At 42.6% G+C, this 12,295-nt stretch overlaps 1 protein-coding gene across 2 annotated transcripts in view; it reads left to right on the top strand.

The window, feature by feature from the left end:
* The window catches only part of CDH5 (cadherin 5), a 45,613-nt gene that overhangs the window by 30,944 nt on the left and 2,374 nt on the right, over positions 1–12,295 (top strand). For both annotated transcript variants that reach the window (XM_058155161.1, XM_058155162.1), the window contains 4 exons: positions 1,468–1,598; positions 3,738–3,865; positions 6,709–6,817; positions 8,435–8,680. In XM_058155161.1, coding sequence (XP_058011144.1) covers positions 1,468–1,598; positions 3,738–3,865; positions 6,709–6,817; positions 8,435–8,680 — 614 coding nt within the window. The remainder of the gene's footprint in view (positions 1–1,467; positions 1,599–3,737; positions 3,866–6,708; positions 6,818–8,434; positions 8,681–12,295) is intronic.

Below are 12,295 nucleotides of genomic sequence, written 5' to 3'. Positions count from 1 at the left end.
ACCACCACCCCCAGCTCTACCTGCTCTCCTCCTACACTTTGGTAGATCTGCCATTGCTACATCCAACCATCAGGAACCAAAACCAACAACTCCTGACTGTCACCCAATTAAGCACCAGAAGCACGAAGCTGAAGCCTGAAGATGACGAATGAAACTTTGTCGAAACGTCGCCAAAGACGTCGCCAAGACACTTCCAATTTTACGCGGGAGAAAACCCGAATAACCAAAGACCTACGTGTGTGTGTGTGTGTGTGTGTATCGGGGTGAAATGTAAAATTTGTTATTACTGGTTCTGTGGGCGTGGTTTGGTGGAGAGGTAATGTGACTGGGTGGGCATGGCCAACTTTTTTTTTTTACTTTTAAAAGCATTTTTCTACAACCTCTTTGGCCAAAGAGGTTGTTAAAAAAAATGCTTTTAAAAGCCTGTGATGATCAGGTAACCTAGCTGGGATCACCAGGCAAAACAGCTTTTAAAAGGTCCTAGCTGAGTTGCCTGATTGCCAGAACCTTTTAAAAGCATTTTTCTACAACCTCATAGGCCAAAATGCTTTTAAAAGGTTCTGGCGATCAGGCAACTCAGCTGGGATCACCAGAGGAGCCTTTTAAAAGCTTTTTTTTTACAAATTTTTTTTAAAAATGCTTTAAAAGGGTTCTGACAAGCCCAGCTGAGTCACGCAATCATCTGAGGCTTTTTTTTTACTTTTAAAAGCATTTTTTTCAGCCAAAGAAAAAATGCTTTTAAAAGTATTTTTAAATACTTTTTTCTTTGGCTGAAAAAATGCTTTTAAAAGTAAAAAAAATAAATTCTGATGATCGCACGGCTCAGCTGGGGCGGTGGGGGGCAGGGATTTTTGCTACCAGTTCTCCGAACCACCTGCCACCATCATCGCTACTGGATCGGGTGATCTGGTCCAAACTGGGAGCATTTCACCCCTGATGATAGATAGATAGATGATAGATAGATAGATAGATAGATAGATAGATAGATAGATAGATAGATAGATAGATAGATAGATAGATAGATAGATAGATAGATAGATAGATAGATAGAATAAATAGGAACCCAACTCTATCCATTTAGAATTTATTAAAGAGTCAAATTGCAAGAGGTTTTCGTTCTTTTTTTCTTTTTGCTCTTTTAAAAAGGCATTTATGTACAACTTTGAAAAGAAATAGAGATGATATCCACCCATTCTGTTTAGACTGGGAAACAGTGGAATGTAGTAGTTCAAAGTCAGAGCGTTATGGCAAAAAAAGCCACTGTTCTGGCATGTTCTGCCAATTAGACCAACATCTTATGTCATCCCAATGTCTATATTTCTTCTGGCATAACATTTTGCGAGCTATTTTGCTATATCATTGCATGTTTAGCTTTCCTTGTCATGTGTAAATCCAGCCATATATTTAACCCATAATTCTTACGAGGCTCAGTAATATTAAGTTGTCTTTTTCTTATACCCACCGTAGCTACCATATCTTAAGATCCACTTCTTTTGAAATAAGCACCAGTGGCTGCATTTTTGCCACAAAGCGTCTGGACAGAGAAGAAAACAGCTGGCATAATATAACTGTCGCAGCCAATGAGCTGGATCAAAATAGTAAGTATTTCCCTGTATCATCTACATGTTGATTAGTGGTGCGGTGGCCTAGAGGTGGAGCTCTCACCTCCCAATCAGGAGGCTGTGAGTTCGATCCTAGGTAGAGGCAAGTATTTCTCTCTCTGGGCACAATGAGAATATATCTGCCGAACAAAACTCTGCATTGGCAACAGGAAGGGCATCCGGCCTGTAAACACACTGCTAGCTCCATTCAGTTGCCCAGACTCCACCCCTCAAGGGATTACGGGGTTGTTAAAAGAAGATGACGATGGCTAGAAGGGGACCTTTGGAGTGGTGTTGGTGGCCTAGAGGTGGAGCTCTCACCTCACAATCAGGAGGCTGTGAGTTCGATCCTAGGTAGAGGCGGGTATTTCTCTCTCTGGGCACAATGAGAATATATCTGCCGAACAAAACTCTGCATTGGCAACAGGAAGGGCATCCGGCCTGTAAACACACTGCTAGCTCCATTCAGTTGCCCAGACTCCACCCCTCAAGGGATTACGGGGTTGTTAAAAGAAGATGACGATGGCTAGAAGGGGACCTTTGGAGTGGTGTTGGTGGCCTAGAGGTGGAGCTCTCACCTCACAATCAGGAGGCTGTGAGTTCGATCCTAGGTAGAGGCGGGTATTTCTCTCTCTGGGCACAATGAGAATATATCTGCAGAACAAAACTCCGCATTGACAACAGGAAGGGCATCCGGCCATTAAACACTCTGCTAGCTCTATTCAATTGGCCAGACTCCACCCCACCCAAAATTTTAATGATTATGGGGTCGTTAAATGATGATGATCTACATGTTGATTAGTACATCACTCCTACTGCTTTTCTGGTTCTTTCAATTACAAATAGACTAAATAAATATCAATAAACAATAGGATTGTGCAGCGCTTTGGATTGAAAAAAGCAAATGTGCTTTTGACAGCATTGTAAGCACTCATTAAGCAACTATTGGCAGTTCCTTAAATCAGACACACCTTTTCCTGGTACATCTCGTTCAAGGCAGACATCCAACCATCTGGGACAAGATCCCATTGAAGGAACTACAAACAGATGTTACATGACCACATGATCTTTAAAAACATTTCCCCCCTTTGAATCTGAAGCACTGCACAGCCCTAATAAATTAACTACCAACTCAATTGCTGCTAATTGCCTGTAATTTGCAATAAACAGGAAAGCCCAACACTCGTTTGAACCTCTTCTGAAGTAACTTTTAAATCAATTCTAAGCCTATAAATATAAATAAGCCTTTACATCAGCTATAACAGGGGTGTCAAATTCAATTTCGTTGAGGGCCACATCAGCGTGGTGTTTGACTTTAGGGGGGCTGGGGAGGGGCGTGGCCAGGGTGGGTGTGGCCAGTTTGACGTCACTCGTGTCAGGGGCGCCTGTGGTGGCCTGAGCGCTCTGCCAGTGAAAACGGACTCCTGAGCTCTGTTTTCAGCTGCAACAGCCTCTTGCAACTCTCTGCCAGCAAAAATGGCTTCCTGAATTCTGTTTTTGGTTGCAATGGCCTCCTGCAACCCTCTGCCAGCAAAAACAGGCTCCTGAGCTCCGTTTTCAGCTGCAACAGCCTCCTGCAACCCTCTGCCACCGAAAAAGGCCTCCCGGAGCTCTGTTTTGGTTGCAATGGTGTCCTGCAACCCTCCGCCCGTGAAAGCGCAGCTTGCAAGGACTGTATGCAGCTCTCCCGAGCTCCGTTTTCACTGGCAGATGCACTACGGGCCGGTCTTTCACTGTTTCCAGGGCGACCCTGTGGGCCAGATCAAAGTACCCCATGTCTTTGAGTTTGATACCCCCGAGCTATAACATAGTCTTAAGCAAGCTCAGTTAGAAAGGTTTGCTTCATGACAATCGAATAATGGGGAGCACCTATAGGCGGTTTAAGAACTTATTTTAAATTGAATCTGATGGTTTTGCTTGATTTTATCAATAATGATCTGCAGTAACTCTCCAGGGGTTTGAACCAAGGGTGTTTCCTTGTCCCATTTGGAAATATTAGGTAGAGAATTTGGAATCTAGGGATCTTCCAACAAGTTTCCTTCCTTCATTGTACTTTTCATAATACTATGGTCTGGATGTGTTTACTATAATATGTCTCAGGATGATAACCAGTTAATATTTTTTCCCTTTTTTCAGAAAAGATAATCCCCAGATTAGAAACCCACGTACCAGTTTATATTAAAATTAAGGATATAAATGACAATGCCCCAGAATTCGCTTTTCCGTATGATCCACGTGTGTGTGAAAATGCTGCACCTGGACAGGTAAAGTTTCAGGAGGGGAAAAAATGTTCTTTCTACTTAGTTTCAATGTTCTACAGTTGATTAAAGAATCCATATCTTCCCCAGTTTCTCTCTTTGAAGAAAATTTAAATCTAAAAAGATTTTCAGTAGCACTTGTCCTTTAACTGGCAAAGCATACAAGTACACTAGTTTTTGATATTAAAGAAAGATTGTTAACCCTACTGCATTTTGACCAGTATTATCAAAGGAACACTTGAGATCCAAAAGTATCCCAAATTTAAACATGCCTTTTTTTTTTACTTGGAAAAGAATTACACATATGCCTTTTTTATTCCCTTATTTTGTTCTCATGTGATGCCCTTTCCACTTTTATTACATTATAGGTCTCAAAAGCTAAAATAAGACTGTTTGGATCTCTGAAAGGGCCTGTATTTTTTGAGACAGTGAAATTCTAAGTAAACAGTTTAGAAATGTTGAAGACTAGGATATAAACAGAATATATATATAAATCATAAATCATTAACATACATAACATAACATCAGAGTTGGAAGGGACCTTGGAGGCCTTCTAGTCCAACCCCCTGCCCAGGCAGGAAATCCTATACCATCTCAGTCAGATGGTTATCCAACATTTTCTTTAAAATTTCCAGTGTTGGAGCATTCACAACTTCTGAAGGCAAGTCGTTCCACTTATTAATTTTCTAACTGTCAGGAAATTTCTCCTTAGTTCTAAGTTGCTTCTTTCTTTGATCAGTTTCCACCCATTGCTTCTTGTTCTACCCTCAGGTGCTTTGGAGAACAGCCCGGCTCCCTCTTCTTTGTGGCAGCCCCTGAGATATTGGAACACAGCTATCATGTCTCCCCTAGGCCTTCTTTTTGTTAAACTAGACATACCCAGTTCCTGCAACCGTTCTTCATATGTTTTAGCCTCCAGTCCCCTAATCATCTTTGTTGCTCTTCTCTGCACTCTTTCTAGAACAAATCTTTTTTACATCGTGGCGACCAAAACTGGATGCAATATTCCAAGTGTGGCCTTACCAAGGCATTATAAAGTGGTACTAACACTTCACGTGATCTTGATTCTATCCCTCTGTTTATGCAGCCCAGAACTGTGTTGGCTTTTTTAACAGCTGCTGCACACTGCTGGCTCATATCTAAATGGTTATCCACTAGGACTCCAAGATCCCTCTCACAGGGATTCTAAATCAGTTTAGAAGTGTTGAAGACTAGAATATAAGCAGAATGTGTGGGTGTATTAGATTAGAAGATTAGAATTGTTAAGTGAGTTTGCTCCATTTCACGACCTTTCTTGCCACAGTCGTTAAGTGAAGCATTGCTGCTGCTAAGTTGCTAACAGGATTGTTAAGTGAATCTGGCTCCTGCATTGACTTTGCTTGTCAGAAGGTCGCAAAAAGGGGATCCCATGACCCTGGGACACTGCAACCGTCATAAATGTGAGTCAGTTGCCAAGCAACTGAATTTGGATCAAATGACCATCGGGATCCTGCAATGGGCGTAAAGTGTGAAAAACGGTCATAAGTCACTTTTTTCAGTGTTATTGTAACTTTGAACGATCACTAAATGGACGGTTGAGGACTACCTGTAGTCAGTCTGTGCTTCAGAAAATGCTAGCTCGGTATAATTGAGTTTCCTGGTGTAAAAATCATTATAGCTGAATTCATAAAGCCTGACGTGTTTATTTTATTTCGCTTTCATTGAAACACATTGCCTGAATTCAGTCGGTGTTGATTTGTAAATACAATATATCACACCATAAATCATGTTAACCGTGTGATTTGTGGTGTGATTTATTGGGTGGCTTCAGCCAATTACGGTTTATTAAACAAATCATGGTAAATGTATTATGCCTATTTAGTTTACGGGCTAGATTTCCCCGTTTGATGTTCTACTGCTATATTTCTCTTCGTAGAAACACATCACAGCACTAATTTTCTGCCATCAACGCACAGGTAGCTTGCAAGACACGTTATTCAGAGCAGATTATTATTTTTTTTGAGATTTTTTTTTTTATTTTTTATAAACATAATTAAAAGAAAATCATTTTGAACAGGTTATCAGTCAGCTACATTCTTATACATATTTCAAATTTCATTCCCCCATTGTATCGTATACAATATATTTCCTTCTCCTTCTCTAAAGTGATTGTTATTTGCACAAATCTGGTAAAAAAAAATAATAGTTCATCCCATTCTGAAACCAATGTTAGATGAAGTCTAGTCCCAATATTTTAAACCCCTTTTAAACCTATATCTTTTTAAATTACAGGTCAAAACTTATTTCTGTATTATTTTTACCTCAGAGGTCAAACCCTAAAAGCTCTTTCTAATGCCCTGCAATCACATAGACATTCCCATCATGCTTGGGAGCAATCCTGAAATCACAAAGATTGTTCCCTCTTATCATCTAGCAGAATTATTAAAAGGGGTTATTCCAGGGGTAAAATCTACTTACCTTCCTTACCGGCTCGGAAGTGCACGCTCCGTGTGCGTTACATGCGTGTCACATGTGCACACACGCCCTCTGTGCATGCGGAAAACCTTTCTGTGCATACGCAGAGGATACAAAATACATTACTTCCTGGTTAAAACCAGGAAGTAACGACAGCCAGGCCGGTGGGCGGAGCCTTGCCCTGCGTTTGCTACCGGTTCTCCAAACCACCAGCCAAGATCACTACCGGATTGGGCGATCCGGTCTGAACCAGGAGCATTTCACCCCTGGGTTATTTGGGGTTTTTGCTAAGAAGACCAAACCATGCCTTTGATTAATGGCAGTGCATTTGTTCTATAATCCCCATGGATCTGTTGAAAATAATGAGAGAATATCACATTTTTCTATTCATAAAGTTGATCATAAGAATTTCGGCTGTGGACAAGGATGAAACGCCACCAGATGTGAAATTCAAGTATTTCCTGACTTCTGAAGACAGCAACTTCACCCTCATTGACAATCATGGTGTGTGCCTGTGTACATTAATGTGTGTAATAAAAACAGGAGTCTCATTGGCAATATGGTTTTTAAGATTGTTTGCCGGTTAGCAGAAATAAACAATGAAACAGATCTGGTGAACTCTAAAGTTCCACTAACGTACCGTATTTTTCGGAGTATAAGACGCACCTCAGTATAAGATGTACCTTAGTTTTTGGGGAGGAAAATAAGAAAAAAGCTGATTGTCAGGTGGATCGGCCTCCCGAAATACCCCCAATCAGCTGTTTCCAGAGGTGAATTTTAGCAACAGGTTCCTTGGTTGTGAGCTCTGTGCCTTGTTTTTTGTTTTTGTTTTTTTGCTTTTTTTTCTGCCTCTGAAACTTCCGAAACTCTGTTTCAGAAAAACTTTTTTCTGCCTCTGAAAGCCTCCGAAACAGCTTCACAAAAAAAGCCTCTGAAGCTTTGTTTGAGGGCTTCTTTTCTGAAGCTCTATTTGAAGGCTTTTTTTCTGAAGCTCTGTTTGGAGGCTTTTTTCTGAAGCTCTGTTTCAAGGCTTCTTTTCTGAAGCTCTGTTTGGGGGCTTTTTTTCTGAAGCTTCGTTTCTGATGCTTTTTTTCAGCCTCTGAAACCTCCATTTAAGAAGCTGGGCAAGGCTACATTTGGAGTATAAGACGAACCCAGATTTTCACCATCTTTTTTTGGGGGGGAAAGGTGCGCCTTATACTCCAAAAAATATGGTAGTTTAATGTCTTTAAAAAATGGGTAGCACAAACATTTTAGCCCTATCATCCTGGTAATCTCCATAGTTTATTCCAGTCACCCTACAGTGGTTCAACCCTGTCAAAGTGGAAGGAAGATTTTGCATTTCTAATGCATTAATGCAGGGGTAGGCAGTTTGTTCCCCCAAATATCTGGAGAACCCCAAGATGTTGTCCTCCCCAATGAACAATCCTGATTTAATTTTAGCCATGGGTGGAGGGGGGGAGAGAGAGATTTGCAAAATAAGATGTTGCCATGAAGATTCATAGACACAATTTCTGGGTGCTAAGAGCTACAAACAGGTAGTTCTTAGCACCCAGCTAGGGTGCTATCCAGCTGGAAGTTCTATCCAGTTTGCCAGTTGATCATGCTAAATTAAGAAGTTCTTAGAATGGGAATAGGATGTGGTAGCTCAGTGGCTAAGATGCTGAGCTTGTCGATCGAAAGGTCGGCAGTTCAGCGGTTCGAATCCCTAATGCTATGCAACAGGGTGAGCTCCCGTTATTTGTCCCAGCTTCTGCCAACCTAGCAGTTCGAAAGCACGTAAAAAATGCAAGGAGAAAAATAGGGACCACCTTTGGTGGGAAGGGAACAGCGTTCCGTGCGCCTTTGACGTTTAGTCATGCTGGCCACATGACCACAGAGACGTCTTCAGACAGCGCTGCCTCTTCAGCTTTGAAACAGAGATGAGCACTGCCCCCTAGAGTTGGGGTCGACTAGTACATATGTGTGAGGGGAACCTTTACCTTTACCTTACCTAGAATGGGAATGCTGTCTCCTTCTACCCATCAGTTGGGTTCCATAAACTATTATGTGTCGTAGCTGGAAACCCTTTTGAAGCAATCACTTTTTGATCATACAACTTCACGCTATTGCATTTTCCAGATAACACAGCAAACGTCACCGTCAAGTTTGGCCAGTTCAACCGAGAGCTACTCAAAACTCATCTCTTGCCTATCATCATCTCCGACAATGGGGCACCACCACAGACCAGCACAAACACTCTTACCATCCGGATTTGCCAATGCGATAAGGAAGGGGACTTCACTCTTTGCGAAGAGCAAGCGAAGCAAGTTGGAGTTGGCATCCAAGTGTTGGTGACCATCTTTGTCTGCATCTTCACCATCCTTGGTAAATCGATCTTCTCTTCTCTTTGCTTCTCCCTTTCTGCTTTGAATGGGACAGGGGGTGGAAGGGAACTTAATACAAGTAGCAGCCCATGGGATGGTAGTTTTTAGAAGAATAGAATAGAATAGAATAGAATAGAATAGAATAGAATAGAATAGAATACAATACAATACAATACAATACAATACAATACAATACAATACAATACAATACAATACAATACAATACAATACAATACAATACAATACAATACAATACAATACCATACAACAGAGTTGGAAGGACCTTGGAAGTCTTATAGTCCAACTCCCTGCTTAGGCAGGAAACCCTACACCACTTCAGACAAATGGTTGTCCAATCTCTTCTTAAAAACTTCCAGTGTTGGAGCATTTACAACTTCTGGAGGCAAGTTGTTCCACTGATTAATTGTTCTAACTGTCAGGAAATTTCTCCTTAGTTCTAAGTTGCTTCTCTCCTTGATTGGTTTCCATCCATTGTTTCTTGTCCTGCCCTCAGGTGCTTTGGAGAATAGCTTGACTCCCTCTTCTTTGTGGCAGCCCCTGAGATATCAGAACACTGCTATCATACTGCATTCAGTTGGTCGCCGTGATGTAAAAAAGATGCTGAGACTCTAGAAAGAGTGCAGAGAAGAGCAACAAAGATGATTAGGGGACTGGAGGCTAAAACATATGAAGAACAGTTGCAGGAACTGGGTATGTCTAGTTTAATGAAAAGAAGGACTAGGAGAGACATGATAGCAGTGTTCCAATATCTCAGGGGTTGCTACAAAGAAGAGGGAGTCAAGCTATTCTCCAAGGCACCTGAGGGCAATACAAGAAGCAATGGGTGGAAAGTAATCAAGGAGAGAAGCAACTTAGAACTAAGAAGAAATTTCCTGACAGTTAGAACAATTAATAAGTGGAACGACTTGCCTCCAGAAGTTGTGAATGCTCCAACACTGGAAAAATTGAAGATGATGTTGGATAACCATCTGTCTGAGATGGTGTAGGGTTTCCTACCTGGGCAGGGGGTTGGACTAGAAGGCCTCCAAGGTCCCTTCCAACTCTGTTGTTGTTGTTGTTGTTGTTATTGTTGTTGTTGTTATGATGATGATGATGATGTCTCCCCTAGTCCTTCTTTTCATTAAAGTAGACATACCCCATCCCAGCATCCATTCTTTATGTGTTTTAGCCTCCAGTCCCCTAATCATCTTTGTTTTCCTCCTCTCAGAATCAATTGGGCCTTGCAGAATTCATAAAATAACTGTCATAGAACCAACAGCAAGAGGGTTTTTTTAAAAAAAACTAATAAAATTTAAATTTTCCTGTTACCAGAGGCAATGTAGCTAATATAAACTGAGCGAATAAAAATGCCTTAACATGGATTCGGAAAGTTAACCAAGATGACACTGAAGGCCTCTGGTACTTAGTAATTCTGTTCTTCAAACGACTTGGCGATTTCTTAGATTTTTCCTCCCCTTCAAAAGAAAGCGGGGGGGGGCCTTCTGCTTTTCCCCTTATTGTCAGGCTACCTAAGGATTCCTTTAGAGTTTCTCCAGCTTTCTGAGTCTTTGAAGCGGGTAGAAGAACCTGGTGCTTTAGCTTCTACTTCTTCCTGCTCTTTGAAACTTCCTTGACAGTCCTCACTTCCCAAGCTGAAAGGGGTTGGAGTTTGACCCTGGGGGAGGGCCCTGCAGATCACAAGAAAGAGACAGTGCCATGATAGATCATCTGTGCACAGAAACTCCTTGGCAAGAACGCTGCATTGCATTCACACAAACATCCCCATTTTCTTCTCTTCGGGAAGAAATGTCAAAATAAATGCTCTTTCACCAGAGCGAAAGGAGCACCAGTGGAAAAAATTGCAGGAGTGTTAAAAGCTTTTTTTTAAAAAATAGAACAAAACTCCTGTAATGGGATGTGAGAATGACCTTGAGGGACAAGGGAAGAGATGCTGCCTAGGAAACAATCGACAAAAGAAGTGGGGCGGTCCCCATCGGCTTAAGTCTGGGGGTGGGGGAGGAGCGGACTAGGAAGGACCCATCCTAACGGATCAGCTGGTTAAAAGCGGCAGAGATTTGTACCTTCAGATTTGCAAGCTTGACGTCAGCCATCCCAAATAAACCATGAACAGGAACCATGAGCTAATTCTACTTTCTTGCAAGGCTACATTAACAGAATCTTGCATGTCTGAAGGCAGAAACTTCTCACGACCACTTTTTACTGCTCGATTCATTAGGGCGGGTCCAGCGGTGGGATTGAAAAATTTCAGCAACCAGTTCACTGGGTGGGCATGGCCATGGGGGGGGGGCATGGCTTACTCGGCCTCCTGCACAACGGTGGGGGGGGGGAGTCTTCGCCCTCCCCAGGCTCTGGAGGTTTTCCTCCAGCCTCCAGGAGGGCAAAAACAGCCTCACCTGGGCTCCGGAGGCCCTCTGGAGGCTGGAAATGAGACGGTTTTCAGAATTCTGGTACTTCCAGTAGGCCTGTTTTTCACCCTCCCAGAGCCTCCGTGCATGCCCTGCACTTACCTGGCATCCAAAAGGGGCTGCGTGGAGACTCCTGGGAAGGGAGGGGAGGGGAGGGGAGGGGTGGGCGGAGTCAGACAGTCCTTGGAACAACCGGTTCGGCGAACCAGATTAAAATTAACATCCGGTTCGACTGAACCAGTCCGAACCACCTGATTCCCACCCCTGGGCGGCTCCTTCCTCTGTCTGTTAAGCCACTGTCTGTTAAGCCACTGGGGGCTGCCCCCGCCTCTTGTCTGATCAATTCCTGGGCAGCATCTCTTCCCCTCAGTTCTCAAGGTCATTCTCACATACCATTAAAACTCCATAAAGAGGTTGAACCAGAGGCAACACACTTAAAATGGTGGCTCATGTGCTATCTTGGACCAGTGCCTGTGGTTTTTGAGATTTTGCTGAGGGCTAGCAGGATTGGGGGCCATTCAAATCTCAAAAGGGGTGCCATGAGGCAGGTCAGGTGTAGTGACAGAGAAGATAGAACAACATGCCTTCAGAAATTGTGAATTCTCCAACGCTGGAAGCTTTGAAGAAGAGATTGAACCACCTTTGTCTGAAATGTTATAAGGCAGGGGTCAGCAACCCGCAGCTCTGGAGCCGCATGTGGCTCTTTCATCCCTCTGCTGTGGCTCCCTGTCACTGGTTGGCTGCACAATTGATAGGGCTTTTGGTTAGGGCAGGTAGATGAAAAAGGACACTGCACTAGGAGGAGACTATATGGTGAGGGAATCGGACTTCCGGTCGGCTCCAGAATTGAATTGGGGGTGGGCTTCCAGTTAGGACCTTTGTGACTCTTTTGAGTGTTTAAGGTTGCCAATCCCAGGTACAGGATTTTCTGCCTGAGCAGAAGAGCTCCAAGACCCCTTCCAACTATTCTATTCTAGAATAGAATTTTATAGAATAGAATTTTATTGGCCGTGTGATTGGACACACAAAGGAATTTGTCTTGGTGCATATGCTCTCAGTGTACATAAAAGAAAAGATACGTTCATCAAGGTACAACATTTACAACACAATTGATGATCAATATATCAATATAAATCATAAGGATTGCCAGCAACAAGTTATAGTCATACAGTCATAAGTGGAAAGAGATT

The sequence above is a fragment of the Ahaetulla prasina genome, chromosome 12 (assembly GCF_028640845.1).
Source record: "Ahaetulla prasina isolate Xishuangbanna chromosome 12, ASM2864084v1, whole genome shotgun sequence".
NCBI classification, from domain to species: domain Eukaryota; kingdom Metazoa; phylum Chordata; class Lepidosauria; order Squamata; family Colubridae; genus Ahaetulla; species Ahaetulla prasina.
Note: the sequence above shows the minus strand (reverse complement) of the source record. Positions and strands in the feature narration are given on the sequence as shown.